The following is a 15,009-nucleotide window of genomic DNA, read 5'->3' as shown; positions in this document are numbered from 1 at the left end:
GGTGAGATCACGAAACAGCTGATTTATGATGAAGTGCAGCAGCCCCAAGCGACTCCCGGCATGAGTACAAACACCGCGGGGGAGACCCTTCTCCTCGCCCCTCGGGTGAGGGTTGCCCTAAGGCTGCAGAGAAGCCCGCAGCACCTCGTCTTGCCAGGGCTCCCAGGGACAGTCGCTACTCTACGGGTCCCAGGCTCAGCCCGCAGCACCAGGCCGTGGGCCCGCCTGCCGCAGCGCCCCGCCCGCCCGCCACGGGGCATTGAGAAACACCGGGGTGAGATGGCGGCGCCCGGCCTCCCCCAGTCGGCGGCCGCGGAATGGGGGGGGGGGCGACAGGCCGGTGGGGGGGCGGGGGGCACTTCTCCGCTGAGAGACGCGACTGTCCTCCTCGTCCCGCCCCTGGGTGTCACGCACCGGCGGCACTGCGTGGCCTGTGTCGCGGGCCGGTGAGGGGCGGAGGAGAGCGGGCGGGGGGCGGGGGGCGCCCTCCGCGGGGCACAGCCGGCCGGTGAAGACGGGAGGCGGCGAGTAGCGGCGGCGGGCTGGGGCAGGTGCAGGTGCGCTCGGGGCGGGGGGGCGCTGGTTGTTGGGGTCTGCCAGGCAGGTAGGGACTGTGGGCAGCCGGCGTGGAGCGTGCCAGCAGGTGTTTGCCCGTCACCTTGTGAGTAATTGCGGTTTGTTTTCTGATACCCAGGATTAAACCCCAAACCCAGAAATGAGGAAGGTTTTGTTCGTGGAGCCCGTCATTTTTATCTACATATTTGCATCTTCTCTGACAAGACCGCTGGCACAGCAGTTCGTCTACCGGCGGCTGTGGGAGAAAGAGTACAACTCCACTTTCATAAGCAACAGCAATGTCACTTACTGTGAACAGAATAAAAGTAGCCCGACTTACATCAAGCAGAAGGTAAGAAGGTAAAAAGAATAACAACAGTAAATAAACTTGCAGCCAGGAGGTGCTGTCTCAGTGTCTCTTCCTTTTTATATAATGTTACTTAACCTTTTATATATGTAAAAGCAGTAGTTCTGTAACTGGCTGTCACTTCACTGCCCTGTTGCACTGCTGTTGCACTGTAGGTAATTAGAATCGTAGGATAGTTTCAGTTGGAAAAGATTAAAAGACCTTTAAGATCAAGTCCAACTGTTATTTGCCTACCAGGTTCAACCATTATCTGACTATCATGTCTGGTGCTAAACCATGTCTCTTAGCACCACATCTATGAGTCTTTCGAACACCTCCAGGGATGGGGTTAGAACCACCTCCCTGGGGAGCATATTCCAGCATTTAATAACCCTTTCAGTGAAGAAGTTTCTTCTAATATGCAATCTAAACCTCCCCTGGCAGAACTTGAGGCCATTTCCTCTCATCCTAGAGGTAGTGCTTTAAAGACAAAGACTTGTCTCCAGGAAGATGCTGAGATAAATTCATATTTTAGGAGGAACTGAAAATTATCTGAGAGACTGGGCAGGATTTGGTCTAAGGTGTCACTGGACTGACATTACAATGGATATACCACTGAAGGCTCCTCATTCCAGTAACTGTTGTGCATGTGTTTATGAGCCATCAGTTGTCTCTGTGACTTTCAGTGTTCTTTGTAACTCTGTAGAGTTTAGCAAATGCCCTGTAACTTTCAGAAATAGGATCTATCTTAGAATATATTTATCTCAGAGGAATTACAAGAATGGAGAATGGAGGAGATTGAATGGTTTTTTAAAAGGTTCTTTTTAAATCAAAAAAAAAAAGTAGCTGATCTTTGCACAATCAAGTATAATTCAGTTTATCATTCAAAGTGCTAGTCTGCCTTGCTGAGATATAAAGACATCAAGATGATGGCATCCCATGGTCAGTTACATTTTTATCACTTCTTCAAAATTCAGCATGCTGGATAGCAAGTTGTTGCTATCATGTTTCCAGTGTGGTTTTAATGCTACACTTAAGTAGAGCTAACTGTAGGCTGCCATCAGAAAAGATGATAATAGTCGATTTTCCTTTCCTTGTTGCTCCTCCGCCTGTGTTGTATCTCACATTTCTACGTTTACAGGTTACAATTTGAATATGATCAGGGCACTGATTCAACAGAAAGCTCATCTTGTTTTTTGAGTTTGCTTTTGAGTTCTGGTTTGTTGGGTTTTTTAGGAAGCAGTGCATTGCTCTTGAATGCTATATCTGATACGAGTATAGCAAAGGAAACACACTTCCAGAGGAGGTACAACAGAACCAGCCTTGGCAACAAGTAGCAGTTAGGTTGGATTAAACATAATGTGAAATGACTGTAGGGTCAGAATAGTAGGTGACTCTGACTGTAAATTCCACAGCAGATGGAGTTAGGAAACAGTCACCTGGCATTCCCCTATGCTGTTGAAAGGATGGCATTTGAAAATTTTTGCTCACTTCTCAGATTTCCATCTCTGATGTGCTGCATATGCACAAGGCTGAACATCTGAGCTTCTCTGCCTCATTTGTCATATATAAAAGAATTTTTTTAATGGTATGTGGTTCCATTGAAGATGATCAAATAAATAATTCAGGATTTTGAGTGTGGAGTAGGTTCTTCCTCATGTTGAAACTGATCTTAGTGGAAAGAATGTGAAAGTAAAAAGGTCAACAGAACTGTAGTCCAGCATACCTTCTGGTCTGCCCCATCAGCCAAGGAAAGTAATGTGTGCCACCCACTGAAATTGATTTGGAGATAATAAGAAATTGTCTGAGTAATGCTTGCATGTTACTTCCCTAAACGTTTTGTTGTGGGTTTTTTTGTTTGGTTTGGTTTGGTTTGGTTTTTTTTTTTTTTAGTTTTAGCTCTCTGTTCAGTGCTCTGTGTGGGCATTTTGTCATATCGAGGGCGCAACTCTTAAGAAAACTGTATGCGGTGTATGCAGTTCTAGTCACAGAGCCTAGCAACAATCCTACCTTTCACAAACATTTCTGCATTTTAGATTTGGTAGAAATCCCCCAAATTCAACCTGATCACCTGTGTTTCAGGATTTAAGACTCCATACTGGTTTTTGCAAAACACCGAAGCAGCATGCTTAATTTCAGCTGAATTGTAGTGTCTCTGTTATGGTGAGATCATACATTACAGGGTTTTTGGCATAAAGGATACAAAGTACAATTAATTTGATATTTGAGAACATGAATCCTTCAAGATGGTAGTTGAATAATGGCCAACGGAACTTCATTTGTTCCCTTTCCTGCAAATTTTCTATTCGCTCTGTTTCAGTGATTGCCGGCAGGGCATAAGCTTTTAAACAATTATGCTCTTGTCTGGATGTCTTGCCACACTTTGATACCACTCATTACCATAGTATAAGAATGCAAAATGCTCAAAACACATTAATTTTAGTCAGTCTCTCTGCTGAGTAATTTGTCCTGTGTAGGGGCAAAGAATAGATCCAGTAACTCAGTCTCAAGCTCTTTCCTGAGAATATATGAAGTAGGTGTTCTGTGTTTTTCAAGACCATCCTAAATGACTTCTGTTAACATCAGATGTTGTACGTTTTGCTGTGAAGAGTGTTTCCAACAGGCCCTGTTTGGCAATAACTTTCAGAACACCTCCCTTAATGGCTAATTTAGTATCAGTTCTTCTGTTCTGAGAACGGAGAAGCTTTATACTAATCTCACCTGTTTCAAAACAAAATGTGAAAGGAAATTGAAAACAAAAATCATTTGGAGCCTTCAAAAAAGTCAAATGTAGTTCAAAAAGCATAGTCTTTCCATTTGAAGGAGATAAGTAATTTTGTAATAAGAAGAGCCAAAAGGTAATTTGAATGCAACATGAAGCATTCTAGTCACTGTCTTGGATAATGCATTATTTATCATCCAGTTTCATCTATTACCATCATGCAGTAATGTATTTACTATTCAAGCCATGCATTTTCCTTTGCTCAGTAAGAATTTTAAATGTTATGAGCCTGTCCAGTTATATGGGTCCTGTACATGGGTCAATCTCAGATGCTACCCTTCTTAATTCTCCTTTCTTAATCCTTCTATAAGTGAATCGCTTCCTCATTTTCATTCTTTCAATTTTGCAACCTGTAATTTTAAGAACTATTTCTGTCCACCATGATTATTTTTTCAGAGTAGAATGAATTTACAGATTTATATGTAGTTCCATTGATTATTTAATAGAGTTATATGGTTTTAAAGCAGCTGAGGGTTTGACCTATCATTTTCTATATTCCTTTCCACTGACTTTATTAATACATAAAGTAGGGAGTTCAGTGTCTTATACTCCAAATAGAGTTTTCCTGTGCATCTGGCTTTTAGTCTTGTCAGTACACAGCAAGTTATGTCAGCACAGTTACGGTCATTTGTGGGATCTTGATATGTAGGCATGTTGCATAGTTAATTCTAAAACTTACAAACAGTCTTTGCTCTTTCATTCCTTCATTCCTTCATTATGGTTTGGCAACAATATTTGTATTGTGTTGAGATACATAATAACATTTAATATTATTTCTAATGTATTAGCATTTATTTGTTGCTCATGTCTTTGGACATGGTGATCCTAGTAAAGAAGCAACGCCTACAATTACCTAGAGTTCTCTTTGTCAGCAGGGGAGGAGTATCAGAGTATCATTTTCCATCTTAGTTTGTTCAGTCTTCAAGGTTTTGACCCTTCCAGGGTGACAAAAGTGCTGTCTTGATGGACAGGACAGAATTAATCCTAAAGTAGTCAGACACCATAAGGAAAGGGAGTAAAACACTCCAGAGTGCCAGGGATTTTGACTGCTTTCCTCAGGATCACTTGAATTTTCCTCTTGCAATAAATCATGGTATTTTGCAAAGCAAGGAAGAGATTGAACTAGAAATTCAGTCTTTGCCTGTAAATATAAATATGAAGTTGGTAAAGCATTCAGCAGCTTTTTAAATTAATCAAAGTACATTCCTGGAAATTCTAGGTTTTTTTCATCTTTTGCATGCTACTTTATGAAGATTGTTAGCTACAGAGGAAACACCTGAAATGTGGAATATAGATGACTTGAATACACGTTGAGAATGGCTTGGGAAATTACAGAATTACAGAAACATTCAGGTTGGAAAAGACCCTCAGGATCACCAAGTTCAACCAATGACTCTGCTCTACAAGGCTCACCCCTAAACCATGTCCCCAAGCACCACATCCAAACGACCTTTAAACACATCCAGGCTGGTGACTCAACAACCTCCCTGGGCAGCACATTCCAATGCCTGACCACTCCTGTGAAAAAGTTTTTCCTGATGTTCAATCTCAGCCTACCCAGTTGTAGCTTGAGGCTGTTCCCTCTTGTTCTATCACTAATTACCTGGGAGAAGAGACCAGCACCAGCCTCTCCACAGCATCCTTTCAGGTAGTTGTAGACAGCAATGAGGTCTCCCCTCAGCCTCCTCTTTTCCAAACTAAGCAGCCCCAGCTCCTTCAGTTTCTCTTCACAAGATTTATTCTCCAGGCCTTTCACCAGCTTCGTTTCCCTCTGCACTCACTCCAGCACCTCAACATCTCTCTTGCCCAAAACTGGACGCAATTGACTTCCATGCCTATACCTGCTACTGACTGAAGAGTGCCACCCTTGCTGAGCGTGATACCTCAGGAAACTTGAAGAAAACGGGCAGAGTAACTTTATTCTGTCTGAAACCTGTCTTACAGAGTATAAAGGGTTTGTGTGATTGAAGTTACTTCCTTTTTTCTGCTGCTTTTCTGCCTGATCAGGCAGTTGCCTTTGAAAGGGCTGTTATGGCTGCTGCCTGTCTAAGCCTGCATTGATGCATTAAAAGCAAGATGCGAATTAGCTTGCTGAGTCTCGTGTAGCAGCTGTCTTCATTACAAGATTTTCTTTTTTTTTTTTTTCCTCTTCAGTTCTTTTTTATCCCAGACATTCACGTTCTCTTAACTGGTGGGTTTTCAGCTACATTTGATTTCTATGCTTCTGTTAAAAAAGAACTCAGAAATTTTTCCCCTAATGGGTGTTTATGGTTTATTGTCATAGCATTAGCTGCTGTTCCTTATGTGAGTGCATGCTGTAGAATATCTATAGAGACATCACTCACTTGGACAGTTTCTGAACTCGGAGCTTTCCAATGTTTTTAAAAGCAGTTAATTCACATATCTGTGAGTTGGTGTAATTTTTAATGCTGTATTTCACATTTGTGGTTTTTATTATGAACATTGTAGGCTGGGATCCTTATCTGTTTACTTGCACAATGTGCTAGTCAGTTAATTGTTTCTCATAACCCTCTTAGCAGGATTATTTGGGATGAAAAATTATCTTTCGTGAGTAGGCAACATGGGGTGTGTTTCGCAGTCAAAGACTGTTTTACTGCTGATTTCTGAAACATAAAAATGGGCCCAGTGTCCTTTTGCCATACCCTGTACTGAAGGAGATACAGTATAAGCACCAGCTCTGGTGAAAAGACAGTCCAAAAGAATTGTCCTCTTGTCTTCTGTCCTTTCCTCTCTGTCAAGAGTACTCCTAAAATTGTATCTTAAGAAGTAAGTTCCGGCTTAAAATTTAAGGAAATACTGACAGTAAAATTACAAAAGTAGGAGTCTTTGAATATGCAATTCCTTTGTATTTATTAGTGATTATTTAATATAATGGATTCTTATAAACACACAGTAATGTATTTTATGGCAGCAAAACATAATGTCATGCAATCATACAAAATCACATTATATGTATTATCTTTTATAATAATACAATTTATAACCTATAAACATGTACCATACATTGCATGCTAATCATTATATAAGTGTAATACTCATATAATGATTTTTAAACTTTCTTACAATGTAATATAGTATTTACATTTATTTTTTGTTTCTGTTTGCAGGAAGTTCAAGAACAAGCCTCTGTTTTCACTATGCAGTTGGACTTAACTGGGGCAATTCCCAGCCTCATAGTTGCTTTTGTCATTGTAGCTAATGGAGATCGCCAGGGGCGCAAAAGGTCTCTTGTGTTACCATCAATTGGAGCATTGATTGCTGATACTTGCCTCACTGTAATATCATATTTTAATTTGTCACTATCTCTCCTGTTTGCTGTTGCATTTATTACTGGACTGTTTGGGAGTATGGCAACTTTCCTTGGAGGAGGCTTTGCTTTTATAGCAGATCTGTGTCATGATGAGAAGCAGAAAACAACACGAATAGCTGTGGTGGATTTGATTTTTGGAGTTGTATCTGGATTGGCAGGACTGTCATCTGGCTACTTTCTAAGAGAAATAGGCTTTACATGGACATTTGTTACATCATCTCTGCTTCATGTCATTAATATCATATATATTGTATTTTTTCTGGGAGATACAGTAGGTTTATCTGAACTCCAGCACGAGGCACCAGTATCCTTTAAAGAACTTCTTAGAGAAACGTTTTCTGGAGTGTACCTGCTTTTCAAAACTGCCCCTTATAAAAAAAGGATTTTAATAATTATGTTACTTCTTACATTTATGAGTTACCTCTTTACGGTGACTGGCGGGAGTTCGCTTTTTACACTGTATGAACTGGATGAGCCACTCTGCTGGAATGAAGTGTACATTGGATATGGAGCTGCTGCGTCCACTTCAATTTCCCTGACCAGTTTTTTAGGAGTTTACTTATTTTCTAAATATCTCAAAGACATTTATATCATCTTTATCGGGATATTTTCTTACATTGGAGGAATAGTCATGGCTGCCTTTGCCAAAACTACTCTGCTCATGTTTTTAGGTGAGTTGAGTATCAGTTGTTCCATGGTCAACAGTTAAAATACTGCTGTATTATGTGTAGTGAATGTAGTTGCTAGATGTACCAGCTTGAAAGGGTCTTAGAGAGGTAAAATATGCAAGATTGTTCAGACTGATTTAGTATTTAATTAAAAGATGAAGTCTGTGGAGAGAGCATGGAACTACTTGCTTAGGTTTTGGTTTCAGTGCCATGTAGATATATTTGATTTATTAATTTCCCTATGCTTAGATAACTGTGTCTCAGTGCACTTCTAGTTTGACTTCTCTATTACCTGGGGAACTGAGCTTTCAAAAGAATATGGCTAACTAATTTAAAAAGTATTTATAAAATCTTGGATTATTATTAGTTCAATATCTGAGGATTGATTCTTTGCTTCACAGTAAGAGTGCCAGCTTTGCTCTGCTTTATGCCTCTTCCTGTTCTCCGATCCATGCTGTCGAAAGTAGTTCTCGCTGGCGAACAGGGTGAGTAGAATTTGATGTTAAACAATACAATAATACAGTATTTCAGATAGTTACTGGTATTTAAGACTACTTTTCTTTCAAGGTCCATATAAAATGACCCTGTGCCATGCCACTAATGGCTTTTTATTTTAATATAAACAAGATTGTGTTTAAATGCTACTCCAAGTTTCGACCTTCAAAGGAGTTATTGTGCCAAAAATGAAGACTGTAGGGAACTTGAAGCAGAGGAATGCTCGAGATTAATTAGATGTGATTTCACATGTGCTTCTACATTCAGAAGATTTTGACATGCAGAGAAAGTTACGCTTCTGTTATTTAGTCTATGTCACACTTAATAATTTAGAAAGGTGGCAAACCTTCAGAACACTTGGAAATACTTGGACCTGTGTATCTGTCTTCACAGTGCCTGTGGCTACTTAAAACATGTCCCAAAAAACATAACGTATTATTTCCCTAGGTCCTTTCCTTATCAAGCATAGGAAAAAGCATGTTAGGCCTCAGAATGTAGTTCTAGTATGCCATATTTTGTTTTGAGGAGCATATACTTTCTAGAAGCATTTTCCTGAGTTTGGTTTAATCTTTTTAAAGTATTCTTATACAGAAAAACAAAGATCTCTTTGTACTTAACTATGTTAACATACACCTCTGGTTTTGCAATTTCTTGGCATTCTTCAGGGCTTTGGCTACCTAAGTAGTCTGATGCAGGAATCAGGTTCCGTAGCAAAGACATGTGATACTTGGCTGCTTTTTACTTGCATACTCACTAAAATACTGTAGATGGATCATTCAAAAAACCTTCAGTACTTTGCAGAGGTTTTGCTTTTATTTTGTTTTGTTTGTAATTTGTCCATTTGTTTTTGGCAGGTGCTGTGTTTGCTTGCATTGCCTGTTTAGAAGTTGTGACTGGCGCTATTTCCCTTTCAATTTTTAACATTATCTATGCAGCTACTGTTGCATGGTTTTCAGGCTTTAGTTTCCTCCTGTCAGCAGGCCTTTGTCTAATTCCACTAGCTGTCCTGTGGTAAGTACAGATCAGGGGAGTGCTTGTGACTGCTTTTACCAGTAATTTTTTGTTTGATGTGAGTTGAAGCTGAATGGTTTAGTGCAGTAGTTTTCAAACTTAGTATCACACTTTTTCTCTCTTCAACACCTACTCCCCTACACCTTCACTGCAGATTTCCCATCATCAAATCTATTATGGCTCTGATCCAGCTATCTCTCCTGAGCTCCACGCTGTAAACTTATCACCTAATTCCCCCAAACTGAGTTCTACCCTGAATGCACTACTAGTGGGATAGCTACCCTTGACTGCACATGTATGCCTTTCCTTGGTTTGGTACCTCTACACAGTCATTCTTACAGGAACGTCTTTTATGAAGAAAAACATAACATCACTTGAAAAGTATGAGCTTAGTTTCACTATATGAGATCTTCTAGATGTTAATGAGGGTTAGAAACATGGCCAATCACCCAGTGAATTTATTGGAAAGTCTGTACTGGTCCTTGCTCATGGGTACCTTTGTGAACCAGTGCCATTAAAATCTGTAAAAGGTCTACACTAGCTTTAAGGCCCATATGGATAAGCCTCTAGACATGTTTAAAAATATGCCTCTGTAGTATTTGCATCTAATCATATCTAGTGACCATCTAGTAATACTGAGAGTGAAATATTATTCATGAGTATTCACAAAAACAAAGTTCACTTTATGTTATTTCCAATATAAATTATGTCTTTTTGGGATGCTGGAACATAGCTCTAAATAGCAGAAAGATCACTTTTCATTAGACAGGTTTATAGTCAGGGAGAAAAATCTGTTTTTCTTAAGAGCGTGATACTCTTGATGGAGACTTGTATCTTTTTTTCCTAAAGCTTAGACTTTATCTCAATCACTTTTCAGCTCTACAAGAGCTGCATTTAGAGTTTTAAATAGGCAGTGATAAGGCTGTAGATTTAGAGCATTTCATATAATTTCATGTGTGTGTCTGCCTCACTACAGTGTTCCACGGTCTAGTCTGAGAAGCTGCACTAATGGTAACTTAAGAATAAGGTGGTGATGGGTCTCAGGCCTGAGGGAATTGAAGCGAAGGGGTTGTGTGTGTGGAGAACCCTTTTCAGTAAAGCAATAAAAAACCGAGGAATTCAGTTATATTAAAAAGTAAATACTTGCTTTATTAAGTATTTTGTTTAGTTCAGTACTGTATGGTAAAAAAAGTTTATGTTAAAAAAGCACTGTGTGCCAAAAAGGTAATAGATACTTACCATCAATTAGTCTATCCTGCAATCAGGACTGTAGTCCATTATTACCATAAGTTTTAAGTTACTTTGTTTTTCCTTCTGTCACCAGTGTCTCAGATATCCCACCCTTTGAATAACTAGTTGTAATAAATCAGGCATAGTAGTTCAATATCTACCAAAGACAGCAGTAATGGTTTTGTCTAACTTGTGCAATAAGGGCAAGTACTGACGTTGCTTTTGTTTACTAAGATATATCAGCAGCTTTGTGCCATGGAAGATGGGCTGTAACAGTGCTACTGGATGTGTTTGTGGTGCTGAAACAGCATGCTATATTTAACTGTCTCAGCTAAAGATACGTCTTATCTGTGTCCTTACAGCTGGCTTCTGTGCACAAGCTGGCAAGGGGAAGACTTGGCTCTCCTTACACCTGAAGAAGTATCCAGCTTAGACAGTGTTGATAGTTGAACAAAGGATTCACCCACCTGGGTTTTCTAATCTGATGTGTAGTGCAGAGACCATTATGTCATAGAGACCACAGAGATAACACAACAGTTGCAGATGCAATCTCAAAGCAGCCCTGCAGCACTAAGCACTAAACTGGTAGCAAGCACTCTTTATTCAGTCTTTTTTTTAGCACACAAATAAAGCTAGCTCTTAACTATGCAAATAGGCTGACAGTGGAGATTTTAATGCTGCTTTCAGCATGAAGAAAAAAAAAATACATTAGGATGATACTCTCCATTTACCCTTTCTCAAGTTTGAGATTGTCAGCAGTGGATTGTGACACATCTTGTATCATTCTAAGTGGGGTGACAGAGATAAGCTTCTCAACTTAGAGGGTACTGGCATACTGATGAAACCAGTGGAGCTCTTGCCAGCTGAGGATGCAGTCCACTGTGTACACCTTAAAAGGCCTGTCTTAAGGGTAAAGCCCCCAAATCTGTCTAAAATTACCAACTAAACTTTGCTTTTTTTGAGAAAGTGACCGAACTGTAGGCAGTGCTTGCACCTGCTGTAAGCAGACTGACTGCTCTGCTGTTAGCAGAGACTGTGCAAGTTTAATGTATGATGTGTGGACCTTGCCTGTGACTTAGTTCTTAAAATGGATTTTCACAGGGAACTGTCATACTTAGAAAATACCCAGCTTGCCGACTGTGAAGTTAGGCCTATGCCTACATTTTGCAGAGGCCACACATCACATTTAGTTTTTATCATTTTCCATATATTAGAGATTGCCTACAGGCACAGGCACTTCTATTTTTTGCCCTATAGGTATCTCTTGTTTTCAGGTTAAGTTTGCTGTACTTAGCCTAAATGTTTCTTCCAGTGAAAAGCTGCAATAGCATTTCTTTACAGTGGATCTTTGATTATTTTAACAACCCTGAAATGAAGTGACTGAATCTGAATAATGGATCTAAACATCTTGCAGTGAATGCACCACAATGTATGAGCAACTTGGATAGCATTTCTTATCTTCAAAGCACTTTATAAATGCCATTAAGAACTTCCTTCTATAAGGGATATTACTCTTCCTGGTGCAGAAAGGGAGCCATTAACAGAGCAGACAAACGACTTGCCCAGGGCCACAGTGCAAACTGCTGAGACTGCCAAACCTAGGAGGCAGTTTCTGCATAAACTTTCCACCTTTTTCCTTGAGATCTTGATGCAGAAATTATTTACAGTACTATCTTCTGGAATGCACAGCAGAAGTGTGAATATAACATCATGTTAAGGACAGCTCCCATGTGTTTTTTTCAGAGAAAGTTTGACAGTCCATGTTCTGATCCCTAAAATTACAGGTAGGTTTTATGTGACTGTCTTACCCCAAAACAGATAGGTAGAGAAACCAAAATAATGTGAAGTGGTTCACATTTACAGAAGGAAAACTGTAGGAAAGCAGATATATGGGAACTGACTTCACATGCACATAGTTTATGCTGTATAATCAATGCTCTGCTTACAGCCATTAATATCCATCCTATGAACAGAGTAATTTGCAGAACTTCTCAGTGGTCCTCCACCAAAAAAACGTTAGTTCCACATCATCATGATACTATTGTAGATCTCTTTTTTGTTTGAATAGCAACATTAGCTCCAAGCTATGTGGTCAGAAGCAGTTTGGAAGAAAGCTGAAATAAAAATGAGTTTATACTATCTAGGTGACCACAGTGCCTGCACTAGTAAAAAACAGTTTATCTAGGCCAGGGGAAATGAGTACTTGCACAGCTAACACGTATAGCCAGCTCTTACACTTCTTAACACTTCCTGAACTACCAAGAGTGATGTTGGCAATTAAAGATTGTTAGCTTTTCCTAAATAGTTTAGACACTAGCCAGTAAATAAACCTGCTTAGTTCCTCCCTCGAGGTGCCCAAGCTGCTGCGAACTTGTTGGGAGAGCTAAGTTTTACAAGAGTCAGTGGGTCCAAAACATAATGGGCACTCGTCAAGAGATTAAGAAAACACTGATGTAAACAATTTCTGCACAAAGATGACATTGTCTCCCTTGCATCTTCATTATGCAGTTATGTAAGGGTTTATGAAATTAACCGTTTCACCCAAAACTGCCTGGATAAAGCAAAGCAAATTAAGAAGGGATGTGTGCCTTCACTTCCCCTTCAATGCACACCTCTGCGGGCACTCAGGAGGCAACAGCAAAGCAAGCCAATTGTGCAGTGACATTGTGTCAGTCCAAATGAGAACAAGGGCATACACTTCAGGAATGGCTTTGTTATGCTTTGATTTTGCTGTACAAAGTACTTTTTGTTTGCAAAGTATTTCTGGTAGACACAGTATTTAGAACCAGCTGTAAGTTTAGGTCAGAACACATGAAGCACAAGGACTGTTTTTAAAGTGCCTAGCATGGTGCAAGCTGAGGAAACCAGGTACTAATGTGCTTCAGGTTATTGAATTATTGAATCAAAATCTTCCAAGTTTATAATAGTTCCTATATTTGTACATAAATACAAATTATTTTGACAAACTAATAATGAAGTTTGTTTTGTTAAAACTCTACATTGTGTTTGTCATTCTTTCTTTTGGTTTTTGATAAATGGCCAGTGGGATGACTGGTGAAAGAATGTTTATGTAAACACAAACAACAACAGCAGCACTATGGTGTCACTTTTTGTGGTCACAACAAAGAGCAGTGCAAAGAGATACATTTTTTGACTCCCTCCTGCACTTACGGAGAGGAAAAGATGCTGCCTATAATATCACCACCAAGAGGAGGCAGAGAAATACAGAGCAGACTGCTGTTCTCAAGAAGCCAGTGTGGGGGCTTTTGTTGCACCTATCAGGATCTGCAAGTGCCTTCCTCCCTTGCCCTGGGTGGATCCAATTAGACCAAGGCTGACTCTGCTCAGCTCCTCTAACCAGCAGACCTTGCCTCCATGGGTCACTACCTCCAGCACCTGCTTTACAGACCCAGGCTTGTAGAAACATGGAGAATGGGCTGGGTCTGCAGCTGAACACACAACAGTGCAAAAAATGCAACCCTTTCATCTCAGAAGTTCTTTGACTCCTACTACTTTATTAGCAGCATAAATTCTTATACAGGCTTCTTAAATGTACTGTTTGCTTTCCAGCCTGGCTAAGCCCTAAAATTAGCTTCCTTTAGAGACATAACGAACAATGCAACTTCCTTGCTCTGACTATGGCTCAATGTAATACAGTATACTAATCATTGAAGAAAACCACCTAGATATTACATGCAGCCTTCTAAGCTGTGGGCACTTTTTGCTGCAATAATGAGAAACTCTGTTACTTGTCTTAATGTAGTTCTGGTCTGATACAATAGTATCCATCTTTCAACCAACACCAGGAAAGGCCAACTAGGGTGGCCACTGAGGTGGGAAGGTATAAGGTACCAGTAACTATATACAGCTATGTGATGGCTCCCTGTTCTCTGGAATAATGCTGGTAGGAAGGCAGATCCAAAAACCCTCCTAAAAATCCATGTCAGTACCTTAATTTGCAGACTTGGCAAGGTAATCCCCTCAGCCTTTCTATCCTGATTCTAGAGTAAAACAGGCTACTGAACCCCAAGCTTGCTTTATAACAACTGTTTACTTTTGCTTTTATACAAAACTGCTAAGAAGCCTGTCAATTATAAAATAGCAGCTGATTCTGGTATTTAATAAAAGGTATCAGCTCACAAAAGGGCCAGGACAGCTATGGAAAACAAAACAGTGAGTAGGTCTACACTTGCATATGCGATGTATTGGTCCAATGTTTAACCTTACTGAAGTACATTAAATAGCTTGTATTTCATAGCACAAGCCTCTAATCTCTCCCTCTCTGAAGAAAAAGACAATTTTAGAAGCTTCACTTCTTAAATGAAACAAGTTTAAATACTAAACTAAATAATACCACCAGCAAAGTGCCTCATACTCATCCCAATGTTTTTAATTCACTGCAAGATTTTGCAATACATGCACATAAAAGCACTGTAAAATTCATAGGATGGAAGCTCAAGGCTTTTGCCCACATGGATAGGGAAGCTGTTGCAGCTTTAAGCACACTGAAAAGCACAAGAAGATATCTGGACTGTGAAAAGAGGTTTAGAACACTAAGTGCAGTTAGCAGTTTAACCAAATCATTTTAAAA

The 15,009-nt window shown here is 39.9% G+C and overlaps 1 protein-coding gene across 3 annotated transcripts; it reads left to right on the top strand.

Annotated features, from left to right (window-relative positions):
- Window positions 1–234: 234 nt before the first annotated feature.
- Window positions 235–13,367, top strand: SLC46A3 (solute carrier family 46 member 3). Of its 3 annotated transcripts, none has more exons than XM_054399718.1 (6): window positions 235–274; window positions 695–907; window positions 6,812–7,685; window positions 8,084–8,167; window positions 9,032–9,188; window positions 10,781–13,367. In XM_054399718.1, the coding sequence occupies exons 2-6, from the start codon at window positions 716–718 to the stop codon at window positions 10,866–10,868; spliced, it is 1,395 nt and encodes a 464-aa protein (XP_054255693.1). In that variant the 5' UTR covers window positions 235–274; window positions 695–715; the 3' UTR covers window positions 10,869–13,367. The 3 variants fall into 3 exon arrangements, with proteins under 3 accessions (XP_054255693.1, XP_054255701.1, XP_054255709.1); XM_054399726.1 differs by lacking the exon at window positions 235–274 and adding an exon at window positions 415–446; XM_054399734.1 differs by lacking the exons at window positions 235–274; window positions 695–907 and adding an exon at window positions 5,536–5,637.
- Window positions 13,368–15,009: the final 1,642 nt, after the last annotated feature.

Source organism: Indicator indicator, chromosome 1 (assembly GCF_027791375.1).
Source record: "Indicator indicator isolate 239-I01 chromosome 1, UM_Iind_1.1, whole genome shotgun sequence".
Classification (NCBI taxonomy): domain Eukaryota; kingdom Metazoa; phylum Chordata; class Aves; order Piciformes; family Indicatoridae; genus Indicator; species Indicator indicator.
Note: the sequence above shows the minus strand (reverse complement) of the source record. Positions and strands in the feature narration are given on the sequence as shown.